The sequence below is a fragment of the Triticum aestivum genome, chromosome 3B, assembly GCF_018294505.1.
Source record: "Triticum aestivum cultivar Chinese Spring chromosome 3B, IWGSC CS RefSeq v2.1, whole genome shotgun sequence".
NCBI classification, from domain to species: domain Eukaryota; kingdom Viridiplantae; phylum Streptophyta; class Magnoliopsida; order Poales; family Poaceae; genus Triticum; species Triticum aestivum.
Window position 1 is genome coordinate 22,603,414 of NC_057801.1, and position 17,937 is coordinate 22,621,350.

Here is a 17,937-nt window from a genome sequence, read left to right on the forward strand (position 1 = left end):
AAGAAGGAAGAAGAAAAAGGAAGAAGAAGAAGAAAGAAAAAGGAAAAAGGAAGAAGAAGAAAGAAGGAAGAAGAAAACAAAAGAAAAACAGAAGAAAAACAAGAAAAAGGAAGAAAAAAGGAAAAAGGAAGAAAAAAAAGAAAAAGGAAGAAAACAACAGAAGAAAAAAAGAAAGAAGAAAAAAAAGGAAGAAGAAAAAAAGAAAGAATTTTTAAAATTAAATACGTGAAAATACGTGAAAGAATTTTTTGTGTCTAATAAAATCAATTTTTTGAAATACACGAATAATTTTTAAATTCACGAATATGTCATGAATCAGTGAAAAAATTAAATACGTGAACTATTCTGAAATCCCTAAACATTTTTTGAATACACAATATGTTTTTATTCCTGTTTTTTCCACAAAATCATCAATATTTTTTGAAAACCTTTTTTTTGCAAAATCACAATGTTTTTGTATCCATGAACATTTTATGATTCATTTTTTTGAATTCACATACATTTTATGATTTCTCAAATATCTTTTTTCATTGCTATATTTTGATATACTGAATTGTTTTAAAGATGAAAAGGATAAAAACAGGAAAAGAAAAAATGAAATGAAATGAAAAAGAAAAGAAAAAAGAGTGTGGCCAGCACCCCCCGCCCTGCACATGGGTCATCCCGACCCCACATATATTCGTCTCCATGTGCACGTGAACTTCGCAGGCAGGCACTCATGTTCAAGGAGAACAAAGAGCGGGAGAAGGCCGAAAGTAAAAAAAAGCGGGAAACAAGTTGCCCAGCTCGGGGAACAAAGTAAACAATCGATTGCCCCGCTTATAGTGGAAGCCTTCTGTCCGGATGCCCCCGAGATCATACAAGCTACGGCAGCACAGGGATTGACTGTAACGAGTGCCAGAGAACAAGCGGCCAACTTAGGTATTACTCTTCGTGAACTGTTAGGCCTTGATGAGGCGCCAGTGAAGGAGGTAGTAATTACATATGTCAAGAATGGGCCTCTCGTCGAGCCTGCGCAGGAAAAGGATCTACCTCCACAAATGAAAGGTCTGCTGAAATGGTACAAGGGTTACATAAAAAATAAAAACGCCAAAGAATATATTTATGCGGAAGTTAGACATGAGCATCACTTCAAACATTACTATGTACAAATTGAACTGAGTGAATTGTTCCAGCTTTTCAATCTGCGCGAGCTCGATAAATCTATCATCAGTTGCTACGTTCTGTAAGTGATTTATTAATTTCTACCCCATCTCGTTCATATTGCCTGCACTATATATATGTTCTAACTATATTGTTGTGTCCGCTATTATACATGCAGAATGAAGATTAAGGAATGCAGAGTAAGGAACATCCATGATGTTGGGTTCATTGACCCACACATCGTTAATGGACATGTGTTGGAGCGTTACCCCGCCAACATGGAGGCAGACCTGTGGCAGTTTCTTACAAAGCAGGAACTCAAAAGTGATATTCTATTTCCTTACCATTTTGAGTGAGTGTTTCTGTCTTGAGCACATTCTCTTTTGTTTACTCCATGCATGGTATGTGGCCGGCTAATCGATGAGTTATGCATGACGTACTGTGCATGTATCGTGTCCGCAGGTTCCACTGGATTCTGCTAGTAATTAAAGTTAACACCTCAGAATGTCTCGTCCACGACTCTGTGAATATGGATCCAAAGCTTTGGGGCGGCATGAGAAGAATGCTGCAGAAGTAATTATTTTCATTCATTTGCGCTCTATATCGATCGGCCTATTTCGTTCATTTCCTAATATCAAGTAACTAATTAATAACTCTCTTGTTCATTTAATTTTCTTTGCCTCGTAGGGTTTGGAGACGGTTCGTAGATACAAAGGTCGGTGAATTCAAAAAAGAGCTAGAATTCAAAATGTTAAAGGCTAAGAATGCTGGGGATATTCAGCCACCGGAGACCAATCTATGTGGATACTATGTCTGTGAGATGATCCGGAGATACACCTCTGAGCGGGTTCCGAGTGATACCAATGCTCAGAGGAATAACCTCCGGTGGATGCTTAGTCCAGAAGCTCGCTTCCGACCACTTCAAGAGGAACTAGCTGGATGGTTCAGCAGGGAAGTCCTCCATCCTAAAGGAGAACACTATTACGAGGACGTAGAACTTTATATGCATTAAATCATGTATGGAAACTTGTTCAAAATTGTATATGGTCATCCAATGATATTGAATATATATTGTATATTCCTCTTGAATTCTTTTTGGTTCTAATTTCAAATTTATTTGAAATTGTACATTCATATGCATGTATGTAGTACCGTAGAATATATAAAACTCCTTCAAAATTAAAATAAAGCACAAAAGAAATAAAACAATACAAATTAACAGAAAACAGGTTTAGGGGGGGGGGCTAAAACCCTAAACCTGCGGCGGCCTTTAGTCGCGGTTGGCCAGAAGAACCGCGACTAAAGGTCCTCCGCCCCGACGGCCACCTGGCGCCCACGTGGACGGGCCTTTAGTCGCGGTTCTTAAGCAACCGCGACTAAAGGGGGGGGGGCCTTTAGTCGCGCCCGTTCTGTCGCGGTTGCGCAACCGCGACTAATGGCAGTTGCGAACCGCGACCAAAGGCCCTTTTTCCACCAGTGATAGTTAGTTAGTCAGGCCATGGGTTAGTGGCCGGTGTGGCGTTCTAGTGGGTTAGTGCTCGGTGTGGTGAGCGTGCGTGTGTGCTCCGGGTATAAATCCCCCCGCCTGTGTACTGGTTGGTTGCCAGAAAAAAGTGCTCCATCCATCAGAGAGAGAGCGGTTCCAACACTTCCTAGACCCTGCACAAGGGAGAGCTACATCACAAGGCTGCCCTTTTTATATTGCGCCAAAACATCCAAACATATTTCTGCACATGGTAATACTTGTGCGTTGTTGGTCTGTGAAGTTTCAAGATCAAATATTCTTTTATTGGGGAGAAACAAACAAAAAACGAAATGCAATTGCACGAACTTTGATGCAAAAAAGGAAGGTGATGATAGAGAGTACACGTGTATGGTAGTACTGTCAGTACTTTCCATAGATTCCCTAAATTGCATGCTAGAGTACTATCGGTCAAATGCTTGTCTTTTTAAAAAGAATACGCCTTACATTTTAAAACAGAGAGGGAGAAAATAGCAAGAATGAGATGATTTTGCCTATTCTGTTTATGTGGCAGTACTACTTAAATGCCATAATGACGCAGACGAACAGCTGGGGTATTTTCCAATGACTTAATGCCACAATGATGTAGACAAATGGAGGCAGAAGGATAGGTCAGTAGCCGATTGTACAACACCATGTGGGTACGCCTGGACTGTCTTTACAATTAAGCCATTAGTAACTTCAGGATGCAGATTTCGAACCACGAAGAAAGAGATGATGAGACTGGACCAAGGATTTAGAAGTCGATCGTTCGCTTGAAGTTTAGTCTTACTACTGCACAAAAGCCAACTGCCAATTTCCCGTTATTTGTTTTCCTCCACTATCTCACACACCTCTTTTTAACCAACTGTTGGAGCTGCATCTCAATTCTCACAGCTCCTCCCTTCACTCTCACACGTTGCTTCACACAACACATACGCACCAAGAGAGAGACACTCAGAGATTTGCTTTGGCCAGAGGTATTTCTCCTTGGTGGCACTAGAGACTAGTACATTGTTTTTCCTGCCCTCGCAGCGTCCTCCTCTTCTCACTACTTCTCTTATATAGCAAACTTGATCACATGAATAGGCTGTTAGACTCGGCTAAACACACGCCTCGCACCACCAATCCTGGAATAACTTCAATAACCCATGACTCGACCAAATCTGTTGCCTGGCTACTCACACGATCCTACATGTGTTGGTGTCTACCTACGGCTCAACCAAACCGGACAGCTACATACAAACACTTCTCTCTGATTCCAGCCCCACGCCATGCCAGAACTTCCTCTAGTAGGTGGTAGCAGCTTGAAGAGCATCAGAACAACATGCGAAATAGATTACGGACGAGCTGTAGCATGAAAGTATTGCCATCCCGAAATACCAGAATGCACAGACACAAGGATGCTTTCTCCGCTATTTGAATGTGCCCGACTTACCAGTAACTCTAAGATTACTTGCCTTACATTCTGTTTCAGTGGAACTGACACTCTGCATGCTTAGCTCTGGATATCTCCAACACATCTCCTCTGGTGAGTTGGCCATCATAGATCGGAGCTGATTAACATTCTGTTTAGCTGTAAAGAAATGATCCGGTGACCTGCAAGCAAACCAACCAAAAATCTCAATTATCACCAGAACTGAATCTGGTAACAACCTGATGCATGCCTCCCATGAGTATTTCCCTCCGGCAGATCAACACATGGAGAAACATCTCATGCTAGCTTTCTTTTGCGCACCATGTATCATACCATCTAGTAATTAATTGCAGCTTGCTTTTCTTCATCTCCAATTCTTATACTACCCTTCTCAGCATCTTGCATTTGAACAACTTGCATGGCGCCATCTTGAACATAAGAAACATCCATACGACTAGGTTGAACCTTACTGATGAACCGATTACTGAATCAACATCTGCAGAATATTAGACCTTTAATTTTCCATACAATGAAAACAACATTCTCTACTATAGTTGTTTGCTGATCGCAGCCATTCAGATATACTAATGGTTTTTGTGGTTTGTGCAGTTAACAGAAATTCATTCCAGTACCACAAACAAAGCTATGTGAAGAAAGAAATCCTGTAATGATGGCACCAAAACTACATTACAGTTCAGAAAACGTGGGTATACCCGGTAGCCATACCTCATCAGTTTCCAGAGTCTGTAGTTATCAACAAATAACTGGCAAACCGGCACAAGAGAAGGGGGAAGTGCGTAATCAAGATAGTGGTCTGCTGCTCTTGTAGCTGCTTGCTTCATCTCAAGCTCCATCATGTATACAAGTACAACAGTCACAGGAGACTTTTCTTTTAACGACAGAATCTAGACAATGTATTCTTGAAACCATCTGCACTTTGGGACTTCATCAAAGAGCTGTTTCTGCCACTTCTTGCCATGAAATAGACTATCAATCAGCACAAGGATTTATTTTGCAATTTCCATCAGAATGGATCCTCACTTTTTCTGGTTCCTGTGAATTAAGCAAGCCAGCAAAAAATACTTTTATGTCAGTATTACTGGTTAGTAAGAATAAGATACTTTGTATAACAAAATACAAAAACAAATTAGAAATAGTACCTAAAATACAGCCGTAACATCTTGCATATAGTTATGAACTTGCTTGCATGTCTATCAACATAAACGCATCTAACGTTTTTTATCTTTCTGCACTGTTCCTTTAGTTCTGTACTGCAGTTGCTCACATACAGCTCCTGCAGGGAAGCCGGCAGGCCCATTTCTGGTAATGATAGAATTCCTGGACAAGCCTTGATAGATAGTTTCTTGACGGAAGAAAGACGATGCAGTTCCTTAGGCAGCGATATGAGATCAGAGCAATAGCAAAAATCAAGAATATGAAGAGATGTAAGGTGACAAAGTGCTTTGTCTTGTTCTTCTGTGAACGATCTCACATTCTTCGCCTGCAGAGAATGAGTGATTGAGAAATCATTGTATACCCTACAAGTTCACCACATCAATGCAACTACACTGAGTTATTATTACCATGAAAAACACCACATGTTGGAGAGAGGGGAGGCTCTTGCAAATTGTTGTGCTAAAGAATGAAGCATTATCAATCTCAAGCTTCTCTAGATGCAGTAAAAAGTACAGATCCTTGTTCTGCCCATCTGGAGATGAAGGGCCGCACGGTATAGCTAAACTGGGACATTCAAATATCCGCATGTGCTTGATGCTGCAGAGAGACCCCATGCTGTCCAGAGCAGATAACCTAGCACATTTCTCAATAATAATTGTTTCTAAAGATGTGCAAGAATGGAGAACAATAGATGTCAGCCCTGGACTCCGTGATATTGCCAAGATGGACAATGAGGTGAGATTAGAAAGCATGAAAGACAGCAACCTGTTATCCATGTGAGTAACCATAAGGTCTTGTATCGATGGTGGTAGGAGGGACCAGCTGTCACTGGATTCTTTTTCTGTCATTATAGAAAAAAATTGTGGGCACCCTGTTATGTGCAGTGTTTTGAGTGAGATAAATCCAAGAAAGCCTTCATTGCACAGAAGAACCAGATCTGGGAAGTCTTCTATGCACAAATACTCAAGCCGATTTAAGAGGTCAGGTGGGATTTGCAACAAGCCATCAATTGTCCAGTAGTGGTTGTAAGATGTTGAGGAGCTGAAATTCCCAGTAATCAGACCACCAACTGCCAAGGATGCTATTTTTGGACAGCTTCCAATAGTCAAGAAATAAAGGAAGGGCAGTTGCAACAGCAAGTCAGATAACTGCTTCCCGGTTATACCACATTCTTGGATTACAAGCTTCTTGAGCAAAGATGGGACTCCTTGATCATACGAATAAGCAGGCAAGAAAAACTTTGGACAATCCATAATTACCAGCATCTCCAAGGAGAGAAGTCGGCTGAAATTTTCCCAGGGCAAATATGCTAGATCAAGGAAGCTTGCAATTGTTAATTTCACAAGCCCGCTAAGCCTGTAGTAAGTCAAAATTGATGTTAATATCTCATCCAAGGTTCTCACACTAGCACTCCCTTTGATATGTAATGCTCGCACAAATAATCTGATGTCAGGAAATGATCCTACTCCCTCAATAGACATTATGGATAGAGATTTCATCTCACCAAACTGGGGTAAGTCAACTAGCTGAGGACAGTTGTAAATGTTAACACGACGGAGGCAACAAAATGAGTGAAAGCCTTTGTCACTGGAAGAACATTGAGGTAATGCAAATAACCTTAGTTTAGGGCAATCTCTTATTGTAAGTTCTTCTAGACATGGAAAAATGACATGCTTTTCAGACCCAGTCCAATCGTCACAGGACATAACTGGTACTTCTGTTGAAGCAGACAACTGTACCAAATGTAGTGTTTTAAGAAGTGGAAATTGCCCAAGTGGCGGAAGTATCTCCCATTTTGTGCAATTCTCAAGATAGATGGACTCTAAGCTGGTGAGTGAAAAATTGGAGCTCAACCATGTCGGGGAACAAATACCTCCATAACTAGTTATATGAAGGCGCTTGAGCCCACAACTTGGAAGAAGACCCTCAAGCACCTCTGCCTCTGTAATAGAACTCACACCAAACCGATTCTTACACCATGAAAGCAACAGATCATGGATGTATATCTTGTCCCTTAATCCAGCATTCTTAGACTCCTCCCTACTACCCACATTCTCCAGATTGTAAATTGCAAGAGATCCTCCCAATTCTTTTAACCCATTCAACTGTTCAATCTGAAAGTCTTCAGTCTCTCCCACTCGGAATTCCTTCAATTCTTGGAGGAACTTTAGCCTTCCAACTCCAGCAATCTTTGCATGCAATTCGCCTCGAGCAACAAAATGCCTCAAGTTCAAAAGATTGTTCATGCCAAGTGGTAAAGCAGAAAGATCCACCCAATACTCTACATCAAGAACCTGGAGATGATAAAGTCGACATATAACCTCTGGCAAGGGTCCACCTGGTCCACTTGATATTAGTTCAAGATAGCGAAGATGGATCAATTTGCCAAAGTCACTAAGAAGAGTGTCTATGCTGCAAGTTAGTACGGATAGCCTCAAAACGCGAAGATGCTGCACCTCTTTGAATACCTTGGAAAAAGTTTCAGAAAACCCTTCATCATACTTCCCAAATAACATTAATGTGCTCAACGTTTTGGTCTGCACTTTTCCACCAATGTAAGCCAGCTTTCTCTGAAAGTTATCGTTGGGAGAATAATGACGGGCACTTGTGTTCCACTTATAAGCAGATCTTGTATTGATAGATAGGTGTCGAATAGTTGGGTGACATGTTCCACTTCTTGAATCAAAATTTTCCAACATATGACATTCGTCTAAAGAAACTATATGTGCCAGGTCATGAATCAGATCATGCATAGAATAGTATGTGCTTCTTTGAAAAAAACCTCGGTCCACTAAATCATTCAAGTAATGATAACCAGTCTCCTCCATTCTCTTACTTCCAGAAGGAATAAAACCTTGTGATATCCAAATGCGAACCAATTCCATCCCATCAAACATGTGACCTTTAGGAAATAGTGCACAATAAGAAAAACACCTTTGGAGATGGAAAGGCAAGTGTGTGAAACTAAGTTTCAATGCAGGGATGATATCATCCGGCCCTTGCTGCAGCTTCCATTCATCACTTTGCAAAACTGACATCCAGTGCCCACCATCAAGGTTTCTTTTCAACAGTGCACCAACACTTTTTGCAGCTAAGGGGTAACCCTTCAACTTGTTGGCTATCCGCTGCCCAATAACCTGTAAACCTGGATGTCCTTCATATTTCTCATCACCAAATGCACATGACTTGAACATAAGCCAAAAGTCATCATCTTTCAGGCCATCTAAATGTATAGGGTCCACAGTAGAAATCATTTTCACGACAGAGTGATTTCTAGTTGTGACCAAGATCACATTGCCATTCATTGAACATCTTAGTGGTGCTAATAGCTTGTCCCAGCGACTTTTATCACTGTCCTCCCACATATCGTCCAAAACAAGCAGCATGCGCTTCGACTTCAAATCCTCATCAAGAATCTCTTGCAATTTATTCAGATTTGTGATTCCTTCATGCTTGCTCACACCAGTTGACACGCAGTCCAGCATCTCACGTGTGAGCCTTACTTCATCAAAGTCAGCAGACACCGAGATCCATATCCGCTTGCTGAAGCAACCTTTCACTCTTGCGTCGTTATAAACGAGTTGTGCTAGAGTAGTTTTCCCAACACCACCATTGCCAACAATCGGAAGGACTGACAAATCGACACCACAAGCCTCAGCACTCACCAGCGTCTCCACAATGCGCTCCTTCACGGCATCCCTCCCAAATATCTTCGGCTCGGTAACAAAAGCTGTTGTCGGGCCCCGGCGATCCATACCAGCATCATGACCTCCGCGGGTGAAAACAAGGTCCAGCTTCTCCATCTTGAGCGCCTCACGAACATCATCTCCAGCTTCACACATTTGCTTCAAGATCTCATCAATTCGACCGGTGCTGGCATCCTCGTCCCCACCAATTCGTGCCCTTTTAGCACCACGAATCTTGGAGACCACTGACTGGACGACTGACGACGAGGAGCAAGTCTCGCTCCCCTCATCCGGATGGAGCTGGCGGTGGATCTGGTGGTAGAGCATTTCGTCGAGCAGGTTGTCGGCGTCGCTGGCAAGCCCGTGGAGGCGGCGCAGGGAGCCGAGCAGGGCCTCGCTGCGCGCCCTGGGCACGCGCTCCTGGGCTGCGGAGAGGACGAGGTGGAGGCCTTGCAGGCGGGAGCGGAGCCGGTGGATGTCGCCTCCGGGGTCGGGGTTGGGGTCGGCCACGCGCGCCGCGGCCCAGGCGGCGTCCATGCCATCGCTGACGAGCTTCTCCAGCACGACCTGGACAAGCCATGACGCTGCGCCCACGACGTCCATGGGTGCAGGGCGGCGGCGGCGGCGGTGGACGGGAGAGGCCCGAGGATGTAGAGATCTATGGCGATGAGGATTTTTCCACTGGATACCGGTGGACGGAGCCTGCCTGCAGCAACAGTAGTTGACTTTGTGGTGTCACGCTGCTCGTCACCGATGTATTGTGACTTGTGAGAAGCCTTTTGATTCAAAAACATTTTTCTAAAGGAATTTTGAATGATTTTCATTTTCCTTTCTACTCCATGCATGGTTTAATTTTTAGGACTGCAATTTACAGGAATTTTTCATAAGAGTTATCTGTACTAGATTTCGTAGGAACATTTCAATCCGCTCAAACATTAAGTAAAGAATGTTATGACTTCTCTGTACACAGTCAACATCAATGCAGTCCTATAATGTTGAAAAGAACATGACACTCACTCAATGTGTTTTTCCAATGGCACCCATTCCGATTGAACATACAACAAAGGAAAAAAACAGAATCAAAGCTGATGTAGACTAGTACTACAAATAATTCACCGAGTATAATTTTGAACTGGGCACTCGAAAAATATTCTTCCACTCAAGTGAAAAGTGGCATGTATGAATTTCTATTCTGTTTTTTTTTTCTACATGTGTTCGGACAAAAACTGTACTTGACCTTTAGTCAATGCCCCTATTTGCGTAAGACATAAGCAGGCAGACGACACTCTTGGGCCAAGTCATGGTTGCCAATGCCAAAGGAAAGATGCACAAGCGGATGACACCAGCCTTTTTTGTTTCACCCCAACATCTCATAGCAATTGTACATAACTAATTACTGCAATGTCTTTTACTCTACTAATGTCTTCAGGGCTACATGCTTCCACTTTAAGATACAGCCCGTTCACCTACTATTACTTGGTACTTGAGGAAGGAAGACACTTTGCAATAGGTTGTATATATACACCACATGCAAGATCATCCAACGGCCATGTATGATGTATGTAGTCACGAGTATATTGTCGCACCCTGCATGCAAGTCGTACATGCTATACATTGTTTCTCTTTCTCATTCACATGAAGAATGCGTGCACAAAATGTATTTCTTTACTAGATTAAATTAAACAGGTTATTGCATCTGGGCCTGATCAACGTCTAGCAAGGAAAGTTCTATTTTTGCCAAACCAACAAGCAAGACAGGGTTGTTCCGTCATTGAGGGATATGACCTGGTTGTAGTAGGATCAAGATTCAAGAGTCAATCTCAAGCAAAACATGTCCACCGACTACTACTTCCACAAGATGAAGAGCCGAGAGGAACCCTCTTTGCTTGCATTTGGGAGGGGGGATGACCAAGCCAATGTCCACATCACCAACAAGTAGATGCATTGTGGCGACTGTTCAACCCATTTGTGCTTGATCTTTTGGCCCACATATAATGGGCTAGTACTTTCCTCTATTCCACGATGCGGTGCATATTTTTTTTCCAAAAGTCAAACATTTTATGTTTGACCAAGTTTATAGAATAGACCGTTTGCAAGTAAATACTAAATAAATAAATTATAGAAATGCACTTCATGACGAATCTAATGACACTAATTTTTAACTTTGGTTTTTATATTCTCTTCTATAAAACTTGGTCAAACATAAATATGTTTAACTTTCAAAAACTTAATATGCACTTTAGTGATCTAAAACGCCTTATATCACTCGTGTAGCCAAGCTACAATAAAACTTACAAAGTTCGTCAATGTCATCCGGACCAGCACCGAGACACACTGCAGTACATCAATTCACGCCCTTTTAGCACCACGAATCTTGGAGACCACTGACTTGATGATCAACGACGAGGAGGAAGTGTCTTTTGCCTCATCCTGATGAGCAGGCGGTGGATCTGGTAGTAGAGCATTTCCTCGAGCAGGTTGTCGGCGCCGCTGGCGAGCTTGTGGAGGTGGCGCAGGGAGCCGAGCAGGGCCTCGCTGCTCACCCTGGGCACACGCTCCTGGGCTGCGGAGAGGACGAGGTGGAGGCCTTGCAGGCGGGAGGGGAGCCAGTGGATCTCGCCTCCGCGGTCGGGGTCGGGGTCTGCCGCGCGCGCGGCGGCCCAGGCAGCGTCGATGCCGTTGCCGACGACCTGTACCAGCCAGGACGCTGCGCCCACGAGTAATTGATTTTGTCGGTCATGCAGCTCATCGAAAGATTTTTTTTTCTGGCAAATAGCTCATCCAAGGAACTAAAAATGAATGGAGCACGTTGATCTTTAAGATTTTCTATAATCCGTAGGACTGCAATTCGCATAGAATTTATTTGTATGGAATTTGGTACTCCCTCCATTTTTGTATACAAGGCCACAAACTCATATTACAGGTATCAAGGTAAAAATCAATGCTATGTTTAAGTCAATGTTGCAAGCTAGCTTGTCACCTTGTTTGTCGTGTTAATTAATGTAGTTTTTCTCTCCCACGCACAACAAGCCAACCCTTTTACTCCTCATTGGTTGATTAATGTTGGGAGTACAAACCAACCTTCTCACTCCGCATGCACACAAAGGATATTAATGTCCTCGGGTTCTAGTACGAGGCAAACGCCATCAATTTTGCCTCGATTAATGTTAGTGGCCTTGTATAGTTGCAAATTGTAATTTTGATAGTGGCCTTGTGTACAAAAATGGAGGGAGTAGGATAATTTTATCCATTCCAAAGCATATATAAAGAAATTATATGTTTTCATGTGCACAATCACACGTGCTTGCAATCTTGTAGTATTGACAAATGACATGACACACGATTCAGGTGTTTATTCTATCTTGGTTTTAAAAATCTTAAATATCACAGAGGTGTCACTGAAAAAACAATCAAACAAGCACCAACTCGAAGGACGAAAGAACCAGTTGTGGCTAGTGGCCATGGAGGAGTTTCACGCACGCGTGAGATCAACATGCCGTTGTGCCATTTTCTCCCATGGAACCGCTGTCTACTCCACCCATGCTAATTAAGTAAAAAGTAATAAAAAAACAACAAGCTTGTTTGTTTCGCTCCAACGTCCCACAGTCACTGTACCTAGCTAGTTGCTGCAATGTCTTTCAGTTCACTAAGGTTTTTCGGTCTAGGACTGCATGCTTTCGTTTTAACATATAGCCTGCCGACTTGCTACTGCTTGGTACTTGAGGAAGACACTTTGCCATAGGCTGTATATATACATCACATGACAAGATCATCCACTGCTCATGTATGTGGTCATGATCAACATGCACTAAAGGCCGGTTTTGTATATATACATTACATGAAGAATGCACGCACAAATTGTGTTCTTACTAGAAATTAAATTTAATAACTTGCTGCATCTGGTCCTGATCATCATCTCGGAAGAAAAATTCTATTTTTGCCAAACAGACAAGCAAGACAGGGTTGCCACCGTCATTGAGGGATATGACCTGGCGGTACCAGGATCAAAAGCCAATCTTAGGTGAAACATGTCCATGGGATACTACTTCCCCAATACGAAGAGCCCACATGAAACCCCTCTCTGCTTAAGGTGGTGCAACAGAGATGTAAGTGTCCCTATGAGTGGAAGTCCACATCACCAACAAATAGATGCATCCTGATGGGTGTTCAAACCGTTTGCGCACTAGTGCAGAACCGGCCTTTAGTGCCGGTTCGTAACGGCCTTTAGTGCCGGTTCTTCAACCGGCACTAAAGAGTGGGGACTAAAGGTCCCCTTCTTTAGTACCGGTTCGTCACGAACCGGCGCTAAAGTGCGAACACGTGGCACGAGCCAGGCCCGGGTGCGCGTAGGGCTTTAGTACCGGTTGGTAACACCAACCGATACTAAATGTTTAGATGTTTTTTTATTTTTTATTCTATTTTTTTTGTTTGCTGCTATTTCACGATACTACAAATTGTACACGTTATGCATATATATAAATAGAATTTCTCGTACGTATAGAACCGCATATATATATATATATATATATATCATCGAATGTCTCACAACCAACACCATTATTCACACATACACATGTATATACATATACAATTTCTCCTACATATGTTGCCTTGGTGCCTCCGGAGCACGATGACAAGTGGTTTATGGGGGCGGTAGCGGGTAATAGTATTCTCCTTTGGGATTTATGACCTGGTCGAGTAAAAATCCGTTATTTCCTCTTGAAGTGCTAGTATGCGATCCGATGGTAGAAGCTTATCCCGCACCTCTCTGAACTGTTAAGAAGGAGATCAATATGCATGTGTGTTAGTTGTGTGACTAGATATCGATAATGGTGTAAATAGTGTTCTGACAAACGTACTCAGTCCTGTCTATCAGATCTGCTCCTTTCGGACGTCATCATGCGAATGTTCTCGCAAACATAGAATGCACACAGATTATTCCCCGGCGCCTGCTTCAGGGCCTTTACGAGAATGGAATTGAATCAGATAATGATTAATCAATCATGATAATTAATTAATGATATTTAAACAAGAATTAAAGAGATGGTAGCTAGCTAGTACTACTTAATTACTTACCTTTGGTTGATCCCAAAACAACTTTTGTTTCCATTCGCCTGGAGTCACCTTGATGAACTTTGCCGATGCCCTGCCTGCCGGTAAAGAAAATTAATAAAGGGGTTATTAAATAGTTCATATCAGGAAATGACGAATTAATAATAGGCCGAGATATATATAGTTAATAATGATTGAAATTACCTGTTGACTATCCCCTTCACGATGGTGAAGTCACTTTCTTCTTTAGTTAGTGAATCCAGTAATTCAACTTTTCCTTCCTCAATTTTAATGTCTATCAAGACCCAGTGTCAACTGCATGCGCACACGTTTGCATGTCTTAAATAAGCGGGCATGTGCATAAAATTAATCAACTACCGTAAACCGTATACACTTAATTATTAATATCTAGCTAGCTAGTAAGCAAAAACAGAATTTATAGTACAAGAGAGTGTGACTCATGGGAAGTTGTAAGGAAGTAGTATATCTTCATTGCTATTGAGGCACTTCAAGAACTCTACCATGCTTTCCTCTACACCTGCTTGATAAAATGGAAACTTTCATATATCCTCATTAATGGTATTTGGGTCAATGAACCCAATGCCATAGCTTCCAGATTTTTTCATTTCATACATCTTTATCCTGCATATAATACCACAGAAAAGAATATAGTGAGGATAATTACATGTAATGATTGATCAAAATTATCACTACATAATTAGCTTGAGACTTAAATTACAGAAAGAAATCACTTACAAATAATAGCAACTGACGATAGACTTGTCGAATGCGTCTTGATTGTATAACTGAAAAAGTTCTGTATACTCAATGGACAGAGCTTTCTCATGGTAATAATGCTCCTTCTTGACATTCACCATGAGGGACACTCGATTGGAAATCTTGGTCATGTTCATGTACCATTGATGCAATTCATACATTCTCGTTGGGAGGTCCTTGACCTTGTCTGGATGGACCAAAGGTTGGCCCCAGGCATATTTCCATTTTATTTCTGATTCTTTAAGCGGAGACATGGGCTCGATTTCGAGGAGTTATCCAACAGAGATCTTGAGCATTTCAGCCTGCATGATATGCTCCTTCGTTATTACCACATCGCCCTGCTGGGGAACGCTAACAGTTTGACGCTAACAGCTCGAGCTCGCTTCCTTCTGTAGCCGTGCTCGATGTAGCTTCCTGATTTTACGCTCATAGTCTGAGTCAACAGGCTTGGGAGCTGGTGCTCTAGCCATATGAATGAAGTGGTCAATCATTTTCTGAGGCACTTTCTCCTTTGGCGGCGGTGCCGGTTTCGGTCCAAAATGGGCGTCCACTTGGGCCTGCACTATGGCTGCGTTTTGCTCCCTGGTCATGTCGTATGGCCTCTGAGGAAGAGGAGCGAGGCTTGGACCATATTTATATCGCTTTTCTCCGCCTGTACTCCCTGAACTACCTCGACTCGTACCGCTACGCACCAAAGCTGTGGCATGTCTCTTCTGTGATTGCTGAGACGGCGGAGGCGGCTGACGTGGATTTGGACCAGGAGAAGTGGCCTGACGATGTGCCGGACTTGAAGCAAGAAGGTGTGGCCTGACACGGTGCCGGACTTGAAACCGGCGGAGGAGGTGGCGGACTTCGAGGAGTAGTCGTCTCACGCGTTTGTGGACTTGGAGGAGCGGGAGTCTGCTGACTCGGTGGCGGACTTTGAGGAGTCGGCAGACGACGCGGTGTCGGTGGACATCGAAAGATGATGCAATCCTTTCTCCATAGGATGATACGATGTATGGCCTCTCCCAGTGTGCGCTCGTCTTCACCTCCAGGAATGTCAAGCGTTAGCCCCGAATATGGGTCCACCACTTCATCAACCATGACACGAGCATAGCCCTCTGTAATCGGGATGCAATGGTAGGTTTCTTCGGGGGTCACTGGAAAAGCAACGCCGTTCGCCACCTTCATGGATATGTTCTTCATTTTGGAGTGTAGCTCACAATTAGTGTTCTCTATGATGTCATCTACAGGGTATGTATCCAGCAGTGTGTCGCCCGGGGCAGAACCAACGCTGCTTCTCGGCATGGATGGGATGGTGCTATCCAATGCTGGACGATCATCCGCTTGCTGCTGCCGCTGCTGAGACCCCCTTTCCTGGCTAAGTGAGTCGATTTGCTGCTGCTGCTGGAATTTGAGTGCCAGGTCCGCGTGCCTTGCTTCTAGGACTTGAAGGCGTTCTACGTCCTGCTTCCTCTGCTCCTCCTCCAGCTTCCTCTTCTTCTCCTCCTCCATCTTCTTTCTTGCACGAGACCTATAGTCGTTTTTCCAGTCCGAAAAGCCCTCATACCAGGGAATAACGCCCATGCCTCGTGTTCTTCCCGGGTGTTCAGGATTTCCCAGGGCGCGCGTAAGCTCGTCGTTCTCTCTGTTGGGCATGAACACCCCCGCTCGAGCTTCTTCTATTGTGTCAAGTATCTTTTGTTCGGCTCCTTTTAGACTTGCCTTCTTCGAAACCAGGCCTATCTTCGGGTCCAACGCCCCCCCATGCGCATAGAACCAAGTTCTGCACCTGGGGGGCCAGCTCCTAGTAATCGGAGTGACCCCTGCACCCTCCATCTCTTGCTCAGACTTATCCCACTTAGGCAATCCCACCGCGTAGCCACCTGGACCTAGCCTATGGAACTGCGTCTTTCTTGCGGCATTTGCCTTGTTTTTCATCGACCATTCCTTAGATAATTCTGAATCCTTGAAGGTCACGAAATCTTCCCAGTGTTCTCTTTGCTTCTCCAGAGTTTCCTTGAAATCTGGAGTCTTCCTTTCATTAGCGAGGTAGTTGGCCCATATAGTTTTCTTGTGGGTGTTGAATGCAATTGCCATCTTCTTAAGAGCAGCGGCCTTGACTTTCTCCACATCTGCTTTAGTGAAATGATCTGGTAGGGTGAAATGTTCCATCAGAGATTTCACCAGGTCTTTTTTGGCTCTGTCATCGACCCAAGTAACACCTGGACGTTTAGTCTTTGACTCTTTCCATTCTTGAATGGAGATCGGGAGTTTGTCCTTCACAAGAACTCCGCACTGACGAGTCCACTTGTCCGCAACGTTCTTAGGCGTGAGGGGTTCGCCATTAAGTTTGGTGGATTCGATGTGGTACTTTACACCATCCTTCAACAATCTGCCCGGGCCTCGCTTTGTCTTGTTGTCTGTAGAAGCAGATTTGCTCGATCCGGAGGGCTGAAAGAAGAAAGATCGATTCATTAATATATCTTCAATAAAAAAACATGTGATGATCACCACGATGCATGCTTATATAAATATATACCTCGCCGGAAGTCTTTGTTATTTGAAGATCAGCATTGTCTGTGTCATCACTAACATTGTCTGTGTCATCATAATCATAGTTCATGACTTCATCAGCTCGGTCATCGAGATCGAATATCTTTTCATCACCCTCTCCGGTATTGTTCAGATATTGGGAGTCGTCATCTTCATTCAGATCATCTAGCCTATGAGGGCTGCGTATGATGTCGAACAATTCCTCTTCTCTCTCTCTCTCTGCCGATATTGTCCGCCATAGCTTTTACTTTACTAATTAATACAGAAGAAATATAAAACAATTTAGTATTCAAATTACAATGCATGGATGCAATTAATCAATAAGGAAAAAGTGAATCTTGAATACATCGTCTCGAATATATAATCTCGAATACATCATCATCTTAATATATATAATCTCGATACATCGTCTCGAATATTATATATCGAATACATCACTGGCTAGGTACCTAATAAAGATCAAGTACTACAGACGAATCTAGGGCGCCACTCGCAGTTCCTGGGGCGCGGGCGGTGCACACCCAAAGAGAAGGAACCATCACAGGATCATATCTCCGGTCATCTGCCCAAAGAACCCGCCAAGTAGTGGAGAACCTGACGTCGTCCATAGCAGCCATGTAGCGATGGACATGCTCATCTTCCTCCCT

General features: G+C 43.2%; 1 protein-coding gene across 2 annotated transcripts; it reads right to left on the bottom strand.

The window, feature by feature from the left end:
- Nucleotides 1–3,150: 3,150 nt before the first annotated feature.
- On the bottom strand, nucleotides 3,151–9,650 carry LOC123068322 (disease resistance protein RGA2). Of its 2 annotated transcripts, XM_044490893.1 has the most exons (5): nucleotides 5,645–9,650; nucleotides 5,222–5,562; nucleotides 4,788–5,114; nucleotides 4,395–4,557; nucleotides 3,151–4,243 (listed from the first exon to the last, which is right to left on the bottom strand). In XM_044490893.1, the coding sequence occupies exons 1-3, from the start codon at nucleotides 9,524–9,526 to the stop codon at nucleotides 5,099–5,101; spliced, it is 4,239 nt and encodes a 1,412-aa protein (XP_044346828.1). In that variant the 5' UTR covers nucleotides 9,527–9,650; the 3' UTR covers nucleotides 3,151–4,243; nucleotides 4,395–4,557; nucleotides 4,788–5,098. The 2 variants fall into 2 exon arrangements, with proteins under 2 accessions (XP_044346828.1, XP_044346827.1); XM_044490892.1 differs by having other exon boundaries at nucleotides 3,151–4,557.
- Between the last annotated feature and the right edge of the window lie 8,287 nt (nucleotides 9,651–17,937).

Bases quoted from the DNA above. Each gene is read 5' to 3' on its own strand.
- LOC123068322 (XM_044490893.1), bottom strand. From the start codon at position 9,526: ATGGACGTCGTGGGCGCAGCGTCATGGCTTGTCCAGGTCGTGCTGGAG. The intron at 5,563-5,644 runs GTAATAATAACT...CATTCTCTGCAG, and splicing joins AACATGTGGTGTTTTTCATG to GCGAAGAATGTGAGATCGTT.